Source organism: Aegilops tauschii, chromosome 5 (genome assembly GCF_002575655.3).
Source record: "Aegilops tauschii subsp. strangulata cultivar AL8/78 chromosome 5, Aet v6.0, whole genome shotgun sequence".
Taxonomy (NCBI): domain Eukaryota; kingdom Viridiplantae; phylum Streptophyta; class Magnoliopsida; order Poales; family Poaceae; genus Aegilops; species Aegilops tauschii.
The window spans coordinates 558,553,728-558,574,275 of NC_053039.3; the positions used below are offsets into that span (position 1 = coordinate 558,553,728).

The window sequence follows — 20,548 nt, forward strand, 5'->3', positions numbered from 1 at the left end:
CGTGGGTGTTGCTCTAATGGGATCGTACAAGACAACGACTATCATGTCGATGCTCCAAAGGACTATTCTTGAAGCATTTTAGAGCATCAGTTTTTCTCCCCATACCTCCACGAATGCCATTCCATCACAAAAAAATGCATGGATGAAACACATCAATGCTACCTATTTTTCCGGATTTTCCTATTAACCCGAGTGCATATGATCTTGGGATCAAAAGTGCACTTCCAAAAAGTAGTCAACCAGTCTCAACTACTTTCCTCTTTATTCCAGACTATCCATCTAGGTCTCTTGGGTACTGTATGCACTGTACGCCACCACCTCGTAGTCCCTATGCCTACCATGGTTATATTCTGCTCCCACTCACGGCCTCTTCTCGATGCTCATCTCGTCAATGATCAAGATCTCAAGTTGTTGCTTAAAAAATGCAGTATTAGTGGCCTTAACCAAGTTTCGATGGGCATTGTATGCACACCAAGTTGCAAAGGTAGAGTACAATGCTTACAAACTGCGGTCAAATTAGGTTTCATTCAGTGACTTTCTAGAATTGGATTTTTTAGGCTTCTAGAATTAGTTTTTTTTAATTTCTAGAATTAGATTTTTTTAGGCTTCTAGAATTAGATGTTTTTAGGTGAACTTCTAGAGTTAGATCTGTTGCCCCGAAATCACTAGTTGAGGAGTACTTGTTACAAAGATCACTCCCACCTCCCAGGTTGCGACAAGTGGCGCGCTGGATGTGCGCCACTTGTCGCAACCTGGGATTTTTTCCTTTTTTCTAAGATCCGTTTATTCAAAACGTTTTATCTCTTAAACCGTGCATTCAAATCTTGAACCATTTTCATCGTTGGATTCCTTGCTTCGAGATCTTCAAAACTAGATTCCATGTTGATTGGTTTTGACGAATTTTTTTCACGAAAAAACGGACAAAAAAACCGACCTGGGAGCATGGGTTTTTTCCCTTTTCGAAAGAGGCATGCCTGTGCCTCTCGCGAAAGCACAACCGTGCCTCTCGCGGAAGCAAAACCGTGCCTCTCGCGGAAGCAAAACCGTGCCTCTCGCGGAAGGAAAAAAATAGAAAACGCTTTTTTTTCCGTTCCCGATAGGCATGGTCGTGACTCTCGTGAAAGCACAGTCGTGCCTCTCAAGGAAGCAAAACCGTGCCTCTCGCGGAAGAAAAAATAAATAGAAAACGTGTTTTTTTCCTTTTCGGAGGCACGGCCGTGACTCTCGCGAAAGCACAACCATGCCTCTCGCGGAAGCAAAAAACCCGGAAAACACATTTTTTTCGTTTCCGAGAGGCACGGCCGTGACTCTCGCGAAAGCACAACCGTGCCTCTCGCGGAAGCAAAACCGTGCCTCTCGCGAAAGAAAAGAAAACAAAAACGCGTTTTTCCGTTTCCGAGAGGCACGACCGTGACTCTCGCGAAAGCACAACCGTGCCTCTCACGGAAGCAAAACCATGCCTCTCGTGGAAGGGAAAAAACAGAAAACATGTTTTTTTCCGTTTCCGAGAGGCACGGCCGTGACTCTCGCGAAAGCACAATCGTGCCTTTCGCGGAAGCAAAACCATGTCTCTCGTGAAAGAAAAAAACATTTTTTCATGCAAAAATATATATTTTTTCAAATTTTTTGACCCAAAAGCTAAAGAAGACCCGTTGAAAACCGAAACATAAAAAAACCCGTAGAAAAACCGTTTAAAAAGCCAAAAACGTGTGCAAAAAATAAAAGAAATCCGGAGAAAACGCCCAGAACGCGACACGTGATGGGCGGCTGAGAGCGCGCCAAGTGGCACTGATCGTTGCGAGGCTCCTAAGGGAGCGCTCGTTAACTAGTTGCTTCCAACACCCTAGCAAGGGAAATGTGTTATTTTGGTGGGCATTTGGGCTGAGATCCAGCAACATCCAAAGCCCAAACCCTCTCCCACACAGTGAGACTAAAAAAAAACAGCCAGAGAAGCGGCGGTCTCGTCCACCACCACCACCACCACCGGTGAGCGATGTTGGTGGCGGGGAAGGCGAAGGCGAGCGGCGGCAAGCGGGGCGGGGCCAAGGACCCCGACGAGGCACCCCGGTCCGATAAGAGGCGGCGCGACATGGACGACTCCGACCCCGAGCTCGAGCTCGACAGGTGCCTCCCCCCCCCCTCCCCCCAGCTATTCGCGCCGCTGATCTCCGCTCCGCGCGTCCCGCTCGCGGCGTTGCTCGGATCGAAGGGACCGACGGCGACGGCGTGGGTTTCCTGGCCGCTCCCCCTCTCGCGGGCGGTTCGCGTGTCGGATTTTGCGTGCGTTTGACTGATTTGGCCATGTGATTTATTGGTGCTTGCTCCGATGGGATCCGCCGAGACAGTGACTTCAAGCAGATCGTGACGATGCTGCGCCACATCAAGGACAAGGCTCACAAGGACGGCCAGAAGAAGACGGCCATCTCCAGGTGATTCCCGCTCCCAGTCCACCTCCCCATGCTTATTCCAGGTCAATTTCGCAATGCTACTGTGCGCAGTCTTTCTACCAGCCCCACTCTCACTCTCATGAGAGATTTGTTGCCTACAGTGGTAGGATTCAGGTTATTTGTGTTTCCAACCTGCTGCGTGCCCTGTATCTGAACCTGATGTTCTGATGTATGCACTGTATCGTTTTTGATAGGTATATGCACTATATCGTTTTTGATAGGCTTCAGGAGTTTGTAAATGGATGATAAGTAGGAATTTCCAGTGGCATGTTGTTTGTGAATGATCAGGTGCCCTTTTGATGATTGGAGTAGTAGGTACCAATGCGATGACAGGGCTTACAAAGTTACAAGTGTTGCGTGCACGCACCAGTTGGTTTAACACGATTTATCCACCTTGTTCAGAGTGAAACATAGCTAGTTTTTTTATCGAATATATGCATCACACCCACCTCCCCATTTTGTGCTTGCCTCACCCTCACAATAGCCTGCAAACACTTGGGGGCCATGTTAGTGTTTCTGTGTACTGCATTGCATTTAGATATTGGAAATCTATGTTCGCATCACCAAAGTAGCAGGACAGCACACCAGTGTTGTCAGGTTGTTTGTGACTGCTTAGGTCTCATATGTGATTTGACGCCAGTACATCATAAACTTGCAAGCGACACTTTAGGCACTTTGCAATGTTGTGGCAGTTGATATAATAAACTTATGGGAGATTTGTTCCCTTCAATGGTAAGATTTTGGAATTATGAGTGCTATCAGTGCTTCTAGCCTGCTGTATGCCTGTACCTGAATTTAGGTTCCAGAAGTCTGTGATTGGATGAGAACTAGGATTTACGAGTTTTATGTTGTTTGTGAATGTTTGAGTGCCCATATGATGATTGGAGTAGTGGGTACTGATTCAATGATGTGACTTGAAAGCGCTGCGTGCACCGATTCAATTAAGACTATTTATCCTCCTTCTTTGTGGAGCTATAGCTAGTTTGTTTGATCGAATATATGCATCCACCTTCTCATTTTGTACTTGGCTCACTCTCACGGTAGCCCGCAAAGACTTGGGGTTATGTTAGTGTTTCTGTTTACTGTATTGCATTTATATATTGGAAATCTATGTTTGCATCACCAAAGTAGCAGGATCGCATACCATGGTTGCCAGGTTGTTTATGACTGCTTAGGTCTCGTATGTAATTTTGCACCAGTAGATCATAAACTTGTAAGAGACATTTTAGGCACTTTGCAATGTTGTGGCTGTTGATCATAAACTTATGGGAGATTTGTTCCCTTCAACGGTAGGATTTTGGAGTTATGAGTGTTATCAGTGCTTTTAGCCTACTGTATGCCTGTATCTGAATTTAGGTTCCAGAAGTCTGTAATCGGATGAAAACTAGGATTTATGAGTGCCATGTTGTTTGTGAATGTTCGGGTGCCCATCTGATGATTGGAGAAAGTGGGTACGTACTGATGCAATGATGGGACTTGGAAGTGTTGCGTGCACTTATTGGTTTTAACACCATTTAGCCGCCTTCTTTGTAGAACCATAACTAGTTTTGTTGATCAAATATATGCTTCCATCTTCCCATTTTTCTCCTGGCTTACTCACATAGCTTGCAAAGACTTCCGAGTCATGTTACTGTTTCTACCTGCCGTGTTGCATTTAGACATTGGGAAATCTGTGCTCACCAAATTAGCAGGGCAACATACCATGGTTTCCAGATTGGTCTTGTATGTAGTGTTGCACCAGTAGATCATTTTAGGCACTCTATAATGCTGTGGCAGTTGATCATAAACTTAAGGAAACATAGCATACATGATCATTCCGGTATGAAGGATGGATTCATATGATGAATTGATGACATCTCAGAGTGCATATAAACTGGCTCAATACTTTGAGCCTTTCCTGTCCGACAAAGGTCGCAAGTTATATCTATTGCACACTTTTCAGCTGCTGGCAGAATTTGCTTTACTAACAGATTCTTTTAACTTTCAGCGTTGCAACAGAGATTCAATCTATGGTACAGAACACCAAGGCAAAGTTTGAGAAGGAAAGGTGAACAACCGAACTGTTTCACTTGCCTTAACTTTCTGTGTGTAGGAATACAAATTTCTGCTATCCTTTCTGTAGTGAAGATTTGATATGTTCTTTTTTACTTATTGCTTCAACATGAACATGTACATAAGCTAGTTCTTGATAATAAAAACTGTAAATGTTCATTGAAATGTACTCTAAATCCTGGCAAATATTACTGATTGCGTTAGCAGGCAGACTGTTCTTAAAGCTCTAATGAAGGCTTCCAAAGAGGTTTTGAACTTCTATTGATACAATGATGTACATCTGGTTATATAATATTGTTACAGTTTGGTTACCAGCTTTAATTGTATGCAATGCAGTGTGAAGGTTCATTGAAGACCGAGTACACCAAGTTTCAAGCCACTCATGACAAGTTCTGCATAGACAAAGCTCCACACACACAGAATTTCAAAGGTGTGCCGAATGGGCTACCACATTTTCTCAAGTCTGGCATACATGCACTCTACATGTTATGATAAATACATATGTGTAGAACATAGTCTGCTCTTGTCCTAGCTTTTGACCTTGGAAGAACAGTAGCTGCATCATGTTGAATTATAAGCATATTTGTGTATAATAAATGAGTTTGTTATCTTGCCCTGACACATGTAGGAGAACTATATTGCCAAACAGTATCCAAAGAAAACCATGTCCTTGTTAACCTTTAAAGCTAGTTGAACTTTGTGCACAGTTTATGAATATGTGTTACTGGCTATTAATTATGCTTAATTATTTATTATTTGTTTGAAAGGACGAGCCCATATCTTCCGGTCATAGTTATGCATAATGAGACCTAAATTTGCATTTTCTTGCCACATTATGAATCATCTCTGTTGTCGACTACTTACTTATCCACATGTCATGTTCTGCAGATCTTTTCTCAAAGTTTGAGGTTGAAAAGGAGAAACTGATAGTTCAATATGAACAGCAAAGTAAGTAGATGCTTACACCACTTATCCATGCTATTACTTGTCTTATAAATAGTTCCTGTGTGTCGAAGATTCGTTGCTCTTACTCAACTACTAAGAAGGAGAAGACCTCTCTTTCTGATGTTGAGAAAAGAGTTTCAGAGAAGCTAGCAGATGCAGAAGAATCAAGTTGAAGCAGGTCTGTTCAGGCACCCTACAGTGTTACTTAATCCGCCTTTCTTGTCTTGTAACCACATCGCTTTAACGGAGTTCGATGTGTATTGGTACCATGTAAATCTCTCTCTCTTCGATGTAACCCTGTGTTTGTGTCTCTTGCAGGGCGACAAATCCATCAGCAAGCTTCACAAGTCCTTTGCCTCGTTCCTGGGCCCCGACGAGGAGGAGGACTGCTACGTCTCTTGCCAGATGGCCTGTCTTTCAGATCGATGTGGATAGTGGTGTGGTTTTGAAGAAGAGAGATGATGCACAGCACAGGGGAAAGATAGAGTAGGTTCTGTAGGATTTGCTAGCTTCTTAACCCGCACGGCTCATATGGTTTCGGTGTTGTACGGTTGTGGTGTCTGTCTTTCAGATTCGACATGGATAGTGGTATATGGTTCTGAAGAACAGAGATGACGCACAACATAGGGGAAATAGAGTAGGTTCCATAGGATTTTGATATCTTCACTCGCACGGTTCATGTGATTTTGGTTTTGGTTTCGGCTTCGGTCTGCAGTGTATATCCAGGTTGCTTTCTCGCATGGGCAGCAGTCATTGCTAAACTTCTGTCCGACCTTTGCTTCTTGTTTTGCAACATGTAAACTCTCTAGCAGGCTTCCCCATGACTAGGTGATTGAACATCTTCTAAAAAAAAGGTGATTGAACATCTTACAGCCCCCTTATAAAATTCTATATGAACTCGCATGTAGCAAACGGACTCTGGAATTTGTCCTCGCATAGCACATCTCTCTTGGCCTTCCAGATTGCCCACAAACTTTTGCCAAACGCCACGTGAACACCTTAACTTTGGCCGGAATATTGTGCTTCCACATCTTGGTCCATGCTTTCACTTCCTTCTTCGGATTAGAATTCCCCGCTCTTTCATATAGCCAAGCATCTCTTCTATTTTTAGTGTGGATCAGCATGCGATAAGCTGAACGAACTGAAACCTCCCCCGATTTATGTCGGTTTACATGAATTTCGTCCGGTCTATTCAAACCTTGTTTGAATTGTATGAGGATAGCGTTGGATGACTGTCTCTCGCATTCGTGTCCGTGGACTGGTTCCCCCGCTTGTGGATGGACGCGGGAGGAAATTCGAGGGTCAGTGTTGGAGATGTTGTAATCACCATGTGGTTTTTCCGGACGTCTCCAACATCATGTAAATACTTGAATTCTTCATTTCTTCTTATGAGTAGGCAACACTCATGCCAGATTGACCCTAAAAAAGTTGGTAATTGATACTCCCTTTGTTCATAAATATGGACGCATTTTAGTGTGCCTGTTCACTCATTTTAATTCATATATAGTCCATACTGAAATATCCAAAGCATCTTATATTTATGAACGAAGGTAGTAATATCGTCCACCACCATGTGATTCATGTGGTAAGCAATCCAACTATTCAAAAAGTAGTAATATCCTCCATGGTTATGCCCAAAAGGAAAAAAACATGGAAAAGGCAAAAGATACTTTTTAATGTTTTATCAGGATGTTTTAAATGCCTAAAATTGAGAAATACTCTGTTGGAACCATGGGAATGCTCACTCACAAAAAATAAGGAACCATGGGAATGCATGGTTCAAACTAAAAACATTTCACTTTTTATATTTCATGTCTTAGTTATTTCATTGTTCAATAACTTTTATAGGGCACACTCATTTTTCTAAATTTCATGTTTCTTCTAAGTTTGCACTTTTTAATGTAAGTTTTGATTAAAAATGTATTTAAAAATACAATTTCTATGGCTAGTAAATTCGATTTTCCATGTAGTTTTTGGATTTCAATGTTTTTCCTACTTACCTTAGTATTCGGATAAACTTCGTTCCCGCCCTCCCATTTCCCTGATTATTTTGCACCACGAGCGTGAAACTACACATCATTAATCCATCGACAACACTGCTGAGGATAATTTCGTTGGATCGATGCCTCCCAGCAACGTGCCGTACAAGATTACTTTGGCAGTGAGACATCATCACAGGTCACCAGATGGACACAAGACATGAGTATAACCCAGCTTAACCCTTTGCCATGGGCAATAGCCCTACTTCTGCTTATATTAGATTGATCTCCAAATAGGGTACAATAGATCTTCATCCTCCTCCGTGTCGGTGGTGCCGGACTCAAAAGCCATCGACAAAAACCACTTTCAGCTAGGCAAAGGACAAAGTAAGAAATTTTGACACCATGAGAGACCAATAGTTTTCGGTAATGGGTTGTGGGTAAATATTTTGACAATGGGAGAAGCAAACATGGTGGTTTTCGTATTCTCTACTCCCTCCGTTCCAAAATAGATGACCCAACTTTATACTAACTTTAGTACAAAGCTAGTACAAAGTTGGGTCATCTATTTTGGAACGGAGGGAGTATGTTTTAGGTTGCTCACCTCATTTGCCACGTGGTGTCCTTTTCCTATTCTCTACCATTTGGCAAGTTCCGCTTGTCGGTTTTATTATAGAGAAAACCCTTAGAATTATCATAGGCAGAAAAAACACAACCACATGCATGCACGCACCTCCCTAAGCGGGTTCCCTATCTCTAGTCCTACAACATCTCACTATATGGTACTCCCTCTGTAAACTAATATAAGAGCGTTTAGATCACCATTTTAGTGATCTAAACACTCTTATATTAGTTTATGGAGAGAGTAGCTACTTCCTTCTTTTATAAATATACTCGTTTTTAAAACTCACTATATATACACGTTTTTTTCGTTTAACAACTCCATGTGATACGAACACAATCCTTCCAAATGTTAATGAAACGTGTCTGCTATGCACGGATATGAGTGCTAGCAGTTCTACTTCAGCCGTACGTACGTAGGACGTGCTGTCTCATGCATGCACGGATTAATTGCAGCACCCTCTTTTGGCATCCTTCATATTTTGTGACATTGTGTACAATTTGTCGTGGAGCTGCCGCATGGTCATATTTTTTGCATCATGTCTGCTATGTAAGATGGCTAGGTTTTAGAGAGAGAGAGAGAGAGAGAGAGAGAGAGAGAGCCTGGTTGATCGCCGTATGTATGATCGAGCTCTCTTACTTTATGACCTCGTGATTGAAAGGAGATGGAATTTGATCGGCCATTTTGCCATGGTTTTCGGTATGTTATTTCTCTGGTACGTCACATCATATTATTTCTCGGGCCTGTGTTGGGTGCAGGCCGTGCGTGTGCCACGTCGTGTGCCGACACACACACACACACACACACATTTCGGTGCACGCGTATGTAGTACTTAGTACTTAGGCTGAAGGTTTAGGGTTTGAAGCATGCACATGTGTCTGAAGCATGCATACAAGAAAAAGGAGAAAATGCCAAAACCAACACATATATGTTATCGGTGGGTGATAGGTCTTATTTTGTAAAATGTTTCAAAACATGAATGCCTAATCCAGACAACTTTCAAGAAGTGGACATCACTTAGATATTAAGATGTTGATTTTTTTTGTTCCAACCACATGTTCTAATTCATACTTCCATAAAAAAGGTTAAACTAAAAGTTATGATATGCTATTGGAATAAATATTAAAAAAAACTACACGACAAGATGGTATTTGAACCACATGGGTTCTTCAACAACCATATAGAACAGAACACCATACACGAGTCAGCTCTCGATACACTTGGTTTGGTTCCCCACCTCTTTCTGCTGGGGGCGAACCCATGAGCCCCCTTCCACTGGAGTCATGCTTTGGCGACAGACGGGATGAGAGTGATCCATCTCGAGTGTGTAGGTAGGTTAGGGTTTTAATTAATGGCGGTGTTGATCCATCTCTAGGATGTACATAATCCAGGTCCATGCCACCTTTTAGTTCTTCCCAAGTGCTAGTTGAGACAAATTGATTTAACACATTATTAATTACAGTAGGTTAGGGTTTTAATTAATGGCGGTGTTGTCCATGCCACCTTTTAGTTCTTCCCAAGTGCTAGTTGAGACAAATTGATTTAACACATTATTAATTACAGTACATTTGTTCTTCGTAATCGTCATGATCGAGCTCTCTTACTTCATGGGTTGGATCATTGACTGATCAGCTGGGATGGATCATCGGCTGGTATGGTTGCAGAGTTTGGTTGTTCGCGGTACGTATGATCGAGCTCTCTTACTTTATGATGTCGTGATTGAAAGGAGGTGAAAATTGATTAACCTTTTTGTCATGGTTCGGTACGTTATTTCTCCGGTCTGTCACGTCATACTCCTTCTCGAGCGTGTGTTGGGCGCAGGCCGTGCGTTGCATGTGCCACGCCGTGTGCCAACGTTTTTTGCATGTAAGGCAGAAGGGAAGTGTGCACACACACATATATATGGGTGCACACGTCCGTATAGGGTGAAGGTTTAGGGTTTGAAGCAATGCATGCATGGGTTTCAAAACAATGCATGCACGGTGACAACACCTGAATATAACAATACGGCGAAGAGGACAAAATGCCAAAAGCAACACATATATGTCATCCGTTGGGTGATAGATCTAATTTTGTAAAATATTTCAACCTATGCATGCTAATCCGATCCGGACAACTTTCAAGATAGAAGTGGGCATTGTTAGAGTTATTGTACTATACGTATTGGGTATAGAGTAGTACTCTACCCCAATACATATCCTCTTTGTATACGCCACCATGGGGGCTCTTCCCGTGTATATAAACACGTAATGATTACCTCATCAGGTGACAGCCGCATGGATTCCGGTGTGGATCTGCCTGATTCTGCTGTCTCTTCAGGATCTTTTGTGCCTTCCACTCCTGCACCACCTCCTGCTGTTGGAGTTCAAACTAGGCTGCAAAAAGGTATTTGAAAACCGAAACTATATACTGATGGTACTGTTAGGTATGCTCTTCTAACAGCTACAGGAGAACCCAAGAATCTTTCTGAGGCCCTTACTGATCCAAACTGGAAACATGCTATGCAAGATGAATATGATGCTCTTGTTGCTAACAAAACCTGGCATGTAGTGCCTCCCAGTTCAAATAAAAATATAATTGATTGCAAATGGGTTTATTGCATCAAGAAACATGTTGATGGCACCATGGACAGGTACAAAGCACGTCTTGTTGCAAAAGGATTCACGTATTGACTACGAGGATACTTTCAGCCCCGTTATTAAGGCTGCCACTATCAGAATTGTTCTTGCAATATCAGTTTCTCGAGGCTGGAGTTTAAGGCAGCTAGATGTGAAGAACGCGTTTTTACATGGTGTTCTGGAAGAGGAGGTTTACATGAAACAACCACCAGGTTTTCAGTCTTCCGCTAATCCAAATTATATTTGCAGACTTGATAAAGCATTATATGGTTTGAAACAGGCTCCTCGAGCTTGGTACTCTCGCCTGAGTTCCAAGTTACACACACTAGGTTTTCTTCCATCCAAAGCTGATACTTCATTGTTCCTTTTTGATAAGCCATGACTCACTATGTTCCTCTTAATTTATGTTGATGACATCATTGTTGCAAGCTCCTCTGATTAGGCTATATCAGCTCTCCTTCATCACTTAAGTTCGGATTTTGCTCTCAAGGACCTTGGAGATCTTCATTATTTTCTAGGTACTGAGGTTCACAAACAGTCCAATGGGTTGCTTTTAAGTCAGGAAAAATATGCTACAGACTTACTGGCTCGTGTTGGTATGAGTTCTTGCACGCCATGTCCAACACCCCTCTCCACTACAGAAACATTACGCTTGACAGATGGATCTCCTCTTGGATCTGAGGATATTACACATTATAGAAGCATTGTCGGAGGACTCCAGTATCTGACACTGACTCGCCCTGATCTTTCTTTTTCAGTTAATAAGGCCTGTCAGTTTCTTCATGCTCTTACTACTGCACATTGGACTGCTGTTAAACGCATTTTGAGGTATATTCAGGGCACAAGTAAGGTTGGTCTTACTTTCCAGCGGTCTAGCTCCACCCTTCTTAGTGCCTATTCCGATGCAGATTGGGCAGGTGATCTGGATGATAGACGTTCTACTGGTGGATTTGCCATATTTTTTGGGCCCAATCTTGTTTCTTGGAGTGCCAGAAAACAACCTACTATGTCCAGGTCAAGTACAGAGGCTGAATATAAAGCTCTTGCAAATGCCACTGCTGAACTTATTTGGGTTGAAGCACTAGTTCGTGAACTTGGTGTTTCCCTTCAGGAGAAACCATGCCTATGGTGTGATAATCTTGGTGCTACCTACATGTCTGCCAATCCAGTCTTTCATGCCCGTACAAAACACATTGAGGTAGACTTCTGCTTTGTTCCAGAACAAGTTGCTCGCAAGCAACTTGATGTCAGGTTCATATCAAGCAAGGATCAGATTGCAGATGGTTTCACAAAAACATTATGTGTAAAAAAATTAGATGAGTTTAAACGTAATCTAAACCTCTCCCAGGTCCCCAGGTCTAGATTAGGGGGGGGGGTATTAGAGTTATTGTACTATACATATTGGGTATAGAGTAGTACTCTACCCCAATACGTATCCTCTTTGTATACGCCACCACGGGGGCTCTTCCCGTGTATATAAACACGTAACCGGCTACCCCAAAGGGTACGACCGTTCACCCTAAAATCAACAGGCATCACTTAGATTAAGGTCGTATTAATTGTTTTTGTTCTGACCACATGCTCTCTAATTTATACTTCCCCTGTAAAGAAATATAAGAGCGTTTAGATAACTAAAGTAGCGATCTAAATGATCTTATATTTGTTTACGGAGGGAGTACTTTCCTAATAAAGATGGTTACACTAAAAGTTATGATCTGGTGTTGGAATAAATCGAAAAATGAATATTGTGTGAGAAGATGGTATTCCAACCATATGGGTTCTTGGACAACCATATACTCCACCTCTTTGTGCTGGCGGTGAACCCAGGAGCCCCCTTCCGCTCCAGTCATGCATGCTTTGGCGACGGACGGGAGGGGAGCAATGAGCGATCCTTCTCTAGTGTGTAGGTAGGTTAGGGTCTTAATTAATGTTGGTGTTGATCTCCCTCTCTAGCTAGCTAGTGTGCACATAATCCGGATCCATGCCACATTTTAGCTCTTGGAAAGTGCTAGTTGGGACAAATTGATTTAGCACGCACATTATTAACTAGATAGATCGAGTACATTTGTTCTTCCTAAGTGAGAGCCAGGATGGATCTTGCATCAGGTGGTACACTTTGCTGAGCTTGGTTGCTATGTGGACTCATGAGTCAAACCCACCAGACCAATCAGGGCGAGGAGAACACGTAGCTAGATCGCCGGCCCTGGCCGATTGGATGGATGGATCGGTCGACCGTCGCGTGCACGCGTGCCACCGGGTGGAACCGAACCGACCTACCCGCCGCGGCGCTCAAAGGAAACCCAACCCCCTCGCTCGCATTGCTCTCTTCCCCTCTCGCTCGCTCGCCTCGCCCCTCTCTTCCCCCACACAACCAACCGGAGGCCGCGCCCCCTCCTCCCCCTCTTCGCTTCCCCACCCTAGCCACCGCCCGCCCGCCCGCAGCCATGACGGCGTGGACCCGGCTCGTCACCGGCGCCGCGCGCCTCGGTGCCGCATCCGCTCTCGCGCTCCGCGCCGCCGCCACCCGCGCCACCCGCGCCTCCGCCCTGCTCCGCCCCGCCGCCGACTCCATCCGCGCCGGGTCGCCTCGCTGGAGAGCGGCCGTGCGCCCCGCGATCGACGAGCTCCTGCAGCGGCCCGGGGCCGGGGACCTCCTCCGCCGGACCCGCCCCACCCTCTCCGACCTCGTCGCCGTCCTCCGCGACCCCCCCGCCCTCTCCGACCTCGTCGCCGTCATCCGCGACCGCCGCGCGCCCCTTCGACTCCGACCGCGTGGGACCGAGGGAGAGGATGTCGTCCTGCACCGCCCCGTCGCGGAGCCCGACGAGCACGCGCGCGGAGGGCCCTTGGCCGCCTTCCTGCGCCGTCTTGCGCGGCGGAGCCGCCGCGCCGAGAGCGGGTCGTCCCGCTCCCGCCGCCCTCTCGCCTCCGAGCCATACGGCGACGACGTGCTGGACCTGCTCGACAACGACAGCGCGGAGGACGACGTCGACCGCGGCGTCTTCGTCAGGCTCTACCGCGCGGTCCGCCGCCTCCGCTCGACCCGTGGGTGGAAGCGGGTCGAGGACGTCATCCTCGACCTCGACCGCATCAGGGCATTCTACTGGTGGCTTATGAAGGGCCGCAGGAGCCCCCAGCAGCTCCCGCGGAGGCTTACCCTCATCCGTCGACCCCGGACCGCCCACGGCCATGCGCCGCCGCGCGCTTCCTCCGCTCCTAGGTGAGCTCAACCTCCTCCTCCTTCTCTACTCCCATCAATTCAAGTGGACGAGTTCCAGAATTCTTGATCGCGCGCGATGTCGATGTGCAGAGCCGAGTTGCAGATCCAGACCGCCGAGTGGTCTCTCCTCGCCTGCATCCCTCGGGTGGTGGACGTCGATATGCCGGCCGGGATCGACGTCGTCTTCTCGGCGGCGCCACCGCCAATGCCGAGCACCCTCGTCGTGGGCAACCAGCTCTCGGGCGCTTTCACCTCGACTGACGAGCCGTACCCGTACGTGTCCGCGTTGGCAGACCACGGGCACCTACTCCTCCTCCACGCCCGCGGCGAGGACGGCGCCGACGAGACGCTCTACTACGTGTGCGACGTCACGTCCGGCTCCGCGACCCCTCTCCTCCCTCCGGACGCACTCCTCGGCGTGCTGCTGCCGGATCGCCTCGCCATCGTCTCCCACGGCGAGGACGACTACAGCATCTTCGCGCTGCAGCCCGGTGAGACCTCGCTCCTCCGTTACGAGAGCTGTACCAGCTCGTGGGGCGCCTTTCCGGTGGCGGTGGATGGCGTCACCAGCGACTGGCACTGGGATGGCCAGGGCGTGGTGGCGCAAGGCCGCAGCATCATATGGTTTGATCTCAGGGTTGGCTTTCTCTGGTGGGAGCTTGACGGGGGCCATGTGCTGCGTTTCGTGCGTCTCCCACCAGGGAGAGCCCGGCCACCCGGCGCCGTCGGCCTAGACCGGCTCCGGTGCGCCACCATGTGCCAGCAGGGGCAGCTGCTCCGGTACGCCGAGATAGTCGATGCCCTGCACCGCCCGCTGATTCAGGCGTGGATCTTCCACGACGCCTGGCTCCTGGAGGGGTCGCTCAGCTTTGACACGATTTGGAAGGATCCCCGGTACGCATCCACCGGACTGCCCAGGGAGGTACCTGCGGTCGCGGTGATCGGCCCTCACGGCGTCCTCTACCTGATTATCGGCTCACACATGTACGGCGTTGATGTCAGACGGGGCTGCGTGGTGGGCGACGCAGCCTTCGAGGTCGTGGCGCCCCCGCCGGAGTCCCAGTGCTCCCGCTTCGTGCGAGGCTGGCGCTTCATGGAGTGAGTGGTTGCTGGAGATCCACTGAGACCATTACAACATTTGCAGCTGCTGTTGTTAGTTGGTTCATTTGGTGGGGTGTGAATCTTATTAGCTTGTTTGATTTGATCGTTAGCTTTGATTGCAAGCTATATTGCTGAGATCGACCATTACAACATTTGCAACTGCTGTTGTTTGTTGGATCATATGATCAATCCTTATTAGCTTATTTGATGATTGATTGCTTGATGTACTCGTACTGGTCATTCTTCTTTGATTCTGATATTCTTGGGGGTGTTTCATGTTGTTGTAGTTCAGGAAGTTACATTGATTGTGCGTTATCTGTTCATGCATGTTCTTAATTAGTACGCGAAGCATCACTGTTCCTCTTATATCGTAATTACCTTCCTGTTCATACATAGATGGGATCCATGGGTCTCCCCATATGTTGATGTTTTCTCACTACCCACTCTCCAAATATGCCCATGTTTGAATGTTTGAATTTTGGCCACTATACTTTGCCATGTGAATGATGATCAAACCATCGTATACCAGCATGAATAATTTGCTAATTAGGATTAAATTTAGCCTTAAGAACATGTGCACACATACTGAATCCGGGTTCTGAATAAGTCTTCAAACTTGCTTAGCTAACATAGTCAGATTAAAAGAATAAAAGACACTAAAACCGACTCCTTGTTGCTTTGGGTAACATAGTTTTGCAAACCAATGACGCTACATGTTACTTCTGATTTTTCTAGAAGAGAAAAATTCACTGTAGGTCACAAAACTTGAGTCGGTTGACACTTTAGTACCACTACTTCAAAATACCCGAACTACGGTCCATGTACTTGCGCACAGGGTTCACTTTGGTCCGTATGTACGATTCTGTGTACGTATTCGCTGACTTGGCCGAGTCAGCGACCGCCAGCTAGGTTTGACCGCCACTTGGTCGTGCCCGGGGTTAATACTAGTCCATCCGCGGGGGCGGGGGGGGGGGGGGGGGGGGGGTTTGCAAAATTGCCTTGACCATTAAACCAGCCCACCTGATCGGACCGCACCAGCTCGCCGTCTCCCTCTCCTCCCGCACCCGCTCGCTGTCTCCTCTGCTCTCCCGCACCCTCTCTGCTCATCGTCGCTGCCGAGGTCGTCCTCTGAGCTCGTCGGCGTCGACGACGGCTCCATGAGCACGTCGACGGACGCTGAGCCGCCGCCGTCCGCGCCGTTCGGGAGGGGCCTGCGCGACGTCCCTCTTGCTCCTTCGCGTCGCCGTGATGATGCCTCGCCGCCCCTGTACGGTACGTCGCCGTCGCCAGCATCTCCGTTGCTCGATCTGTCCAATTTAGCTCCGGCAAAGAGTTCTTGGTCGCATCAATTGTGCGTACGAGCTAGGGTTTGGGCATTCGTTCAACTTTCTGACGGGTTGGGTGTGGGTGGTAGGGTTTTAGCAGTTTCTTATGAACTTAGTGGCAGGCCAAAAATAGGGCTGCGTCCTGTGTTAGGATGGGGGGTTCGCAGTTGTTGCTCATGTTTGCAGAGATCTGGAGTGGTTAGGGTTCTTTCTCCCCCAATTTGTCATGGGTCCAGGGGTCTAGGGTTTAAGCAGTAAAGGTTGATTTTAGTGTCAGAGTTGACTTGGTGTGCAGAATTGTTTTAATTTGCGATTACATTAGGTCTGCTTTACCAAAAATGGCTGCTTCATTTGATGGGAGAATCAACTGCTTCATGATCAAGAAATACAACACAAAGCATACATGCATAAAGAAATGGTGTGTTAAGTCATTCACTGCTCCTTTTATGGCTAGAAAATATGTTGATTCTTCCAGAGCAGATGAAAACATGAATATGAATTTTTTTGCAAGGGTGGTTCAGAAAGATTGGAACATGACAGCAACAAGGAGCAAGCTCAGAAGGGCTAAGAGGCTAGTGAAGAAAGTGATTGAAGGAGATGAGTTGGAGCAGTACATCAGCATGTGGGATTATGCACAAGAATTCAGAAGATCAAATCCAGGCAGTTCTTTCTATGTGGGTGTTAGTGATGGCATATTTGCAAGTTGTTATTTCTCTCTGGATGCCTACAAAAGGGGTTTCATGCAAGCATGTAGGCCTGTCATTTTTTTGGATGGATGCCACCAGAAGACAAAGTATGGAGGTGTTATGCTGTGTGCTGTTGGCATGGATCCTAATGACTGCATTTACCCTATAGCTTTTGCAGTTGTTGAGGTAGAGAACACTAACACATGGAAATGGTTTCTGTCAAATCTGAAGAGTGACTTGGGAATTGTAAACACAGAGCCATGGACTATAATGTCAGACAAGCAAAAGGGCCTCATCAAGGGAGTGAGGCAGCACTTTCCTGATGCAGAGCACATGCACCATGTTAGGTATATATGGCAGAATTTTCAGCAAACACACAAAGGAGATGTTATTAAGAACCAGTTATGGAAGTGTGCAAGGAGCACAACACCAGAACTGTGGGCTGCAAGCATGGAGGAAATGAAGGTCATCAGCCTAGAAGCATACAAATGGCTTGAGAAGCTACCACCCAACACTTGGGTTAGGGGCTTCCAAAGAGAATTGGTCAAGTGTGATATCCTTCTGAACAACAACTGTGAGGTTTTCAACAAATATATTCTTGAGGCTAGGGAGATGCATCTCAGATCAATGATTGACAAGATCAAAACACAGCTCATGGTCAGATTCTACAAAAAAAGAAAGGAGGCAGAGACCTGGCCTGGCTCAATATGCCCAAAAATTAGGAAAAGAATTGAGAAGAATATAGAGCTGTCAGCTACATGCATGGTTTCAGGGGCTGGTGATGGCATCTTTCAGGTTGACAACAGGAACGGGACATACATTGTTGACATGAAGGAAGAAAGCTGTACATGCAAAAGGTGGGATGTTAGTGGAGTTCCATGTCACCATGCAATTGCATGCTGCCGACATGAGAGGATTGATCCTGGGAGTTTGGTGCACTTCTGTTACAGTATAGAAGCATTCAAGCTAGCATACAAACCCATTATCAAGCCTTGCAGAGATAGGAGTGAGTGACAGAAGATGAATGGTTGTGAAATCAAGCCACCTGTCTATGAAAAAAAGTAGGGAGGCCTTCAAACAAGAGTAGGAGAAAGCAACCTTGTGAGATTAAGAAAGATGGAACCAAGGTGATGAGCAGACATGGAATCACAATAACATCTTCATACTGCCATGAAACATGCCACAACATCAAAGGATGTAATCAAAGAAAGGCTGGCATTTTGCCAAATATAGCAGAGAGAACAACAAGAAGGGGTCCAAGGGCCATTCCTGATGATGTGTCAGATGATGAAATTGTTTTGGCAGAACAAGATGATGGCCAAGGTACACAGGAGGAGGTTCATGTCACCACTACTAGGAAAAGGGCTATAGATGGAATGGCCACTAATGGCGCACCGGACATGTGGTGCGCCATTGCTATGTAGCAGTGGCGCACCATGTGCTGGTGCGCCATTAGTGTATTACACTAATGGCGCACCAGACACACGGTGCGCCATTAGTAACAATTTTATTTTTTATTTTTCCAGACATACTAATGGCGCACCAGGGCACAGTGCGCCATTACTAGTTCTAACTAGTAATGGCGCACCAGCCACATAGTGCGCCACTACAATATTTTTTTTTTTTTTTGCAAAACTACTAATGGCGCACCTGGGGACAGTGCGCCATTACTAGTTTAAGCTAGTAATGGCGCACTGTTCCACGGTGCGCCATTAGTGTCTTTTTTTGTTTTTTTGCAAAACTACTAATGGCGCACCACCAGCAGGTGCGCCATTAGTAACCAGGGTTACTAATGGCGCATTAGGTGGTGGTGCGCCATTAGTAACCTGGGAGGAGCTAGATATTTTGGACAGCCACACCTACCCACTCACTTTCCCCACTTCATTCTCTCCTCCTCCTCCTCCTCCAAGCTTGTCTCGGCTGCCTCCTCCTCCTCACCTCATTTGCACCATAAATTCATCCAAATTAAGTGGTTAAATTACCTTTTTTTGATAGGTAAGTAAGGGGGAAGCTATCTTTATGTTGTTCTCCCTCTCGAACAACGTGCACATGCACTTTTTATGGCCTAGCTAGATCTATGTATGTTAGTCGTGTTGCATATGTTTGTGGTGTTGCATATATGTTTGTGTTTGCAGGTACCGGTATTTGAAATGCGATAGTTGCCAATATTTTGCCGGAATGTTGATTCATTTCCGTTTCGGTGAGAATTTTGGCACTATGCATTCTTTTTGGTCCTATTTTTAGGGAAAGTCATGCCAAATTTTTTCTTGGTTCTAAAATATCGTTTTGCTCTACCCCGCAGGCGACCATGGTCCGCAAGATGACCGAAGGCATCGTGAATAGGTTTTTGAGCTCCGCGAAGGCCGAGAAGCTTGAAAAGAACGAGACGGAGATAAGATGTCCGTGTCGAAGATGCAAGCTGAAGAGCCTTATTGCGGACCTGGATTTCGGGCAGGTGCGGGACCACCTGCTCTTGCGTGGTTTCATGGATGGCTATCGGTGGCAAGGTGATGAAGATGACTATGAAGTCGTCCATGGGGGTCGGGCAAGAAATGAGGATGGGCAGCAAGACAACCACCGCGGCTCGGGCGGGCGAGAAGACGAAGAATCTCTAGGACATGATCACGACGGTGATGTAGTACACAGTCATTATGTAGAAGATGCCGGACATGATGATGAGGAAGATGCGGGAGCAGACGAAGGGCATGATCATGAAGATGAAGATGCCGGCGGAGCAGACGACGATGGTGTTGGGAATCGTAGCATAATTTTAAAATTTTCCTACGCTCACCAAGATGCATCTATGGAGTATACTAGAAACGAGGGGAGAGGGGTGCATCTACATACCCTTGTAGATCGCGAGCGGAAGCGTTCCAATGAACGTGGATGACGGAGTCGTACTCGCCGTGATTCAAATCACCGATGACCGAGTGCCAAACGGACGGCACCTCCGCGTTCAACACACGTACGGTGCAGCGACGTCTCCTCCTTCTTGATCCAGCAAGGGGGAAGGAGAGGTTGATGGAGATCCAGCAGCACGACGGCGTGGTGGTGGATGTAGCGGGATGCCGGCAGGGATTCGCCGAGCTTCTACGAGAGGGAGAGGTGTAGCAGGGGAGGAGGAAGGCGCCCAAGGCTGTCATCTTGCTGCCCTCCCTCCCCCCCTTTATATAGGCCCCCTGGGAGGGGGGGCGGGAGGCGCCGGCCAAACCCCATCTAGATGGGGGGGCGGCGGCCAAGGGGGTGCCTTGCCCCCCAAGGCAAGTGGGGCGCCCCCCCACCCTAGGGTTTCCAACCCTAGGCGCAGGGGGGAGGCCCATGGGGGGGGCGCCCAGCCCACTAGGGGCTGGTTCCCTTCCCACTTCAGCCCACGGGGCCCTCCGGGATAGGTGGCCCCACCCGGTGGACCCCCGGGACCCTTCCGGTGGTCCCGGTACAATACCGGTAACCCCCGAAACTTTTCCGGTGGCCGAAACTTGACTTCCTATATATAATTCTTCACCTCCGGACCATTCCGGAACTCCTCGTGATGTCCGGGGTCTCATCCGGGACT

General features: G+C 46.9%; 2 protein-coding genes across 2 annotated transcripts; both read left to right on the forward strand.

Annotated features, from left to right (window-relative positions):
* The first annotated feature begins 1,876 nt into the window (after window positions 1-1,876).
* Window positions 1,877-6,205, forward strand: LOC120965439 (uncharacterized). Its single transcript, XM_040391198.3, has 8 exons — window positions 1,877-2,124; window positions 2,346-2,429; window positions 4,435-4,494; window positions 4,707-4,746; window positions 4,836-4,929; window positions 5,388-5,447; window positions 5,516-5,622; window positions 5,763-6,205. The coding sequence occupies exons 1-7, from the start codon at window positions 1,994-1,996 to the stop codon at window positions 5,539-5,541; spliced, it is 495 nt and encodes a 164-aa protein (XP_040247132.2). The 5' UTR covers window positions 1,877-1,993; the 3' UTR covers window positions 5,542-5,622; window positions 5,763-6,205.
* A 7,754-nt stretch (window positions 6,206-13,959) lies between these two features.
* On the forward strand, window positions 13,960-14,985 carry LOC141023163 (uncharacterized). Its single transcript, XM_073499497.1, has one exon. It carries the CDS (start codon window positions 13,960-13,962, stop codon window positions 14,983-14,985), a length of 1,026 nt encoding a protein of 341 aa, XP_073355598.1.
* The last annotated feature ends 5,563 nt before the right edge of the window (window positions 14,986-20,548 follow it).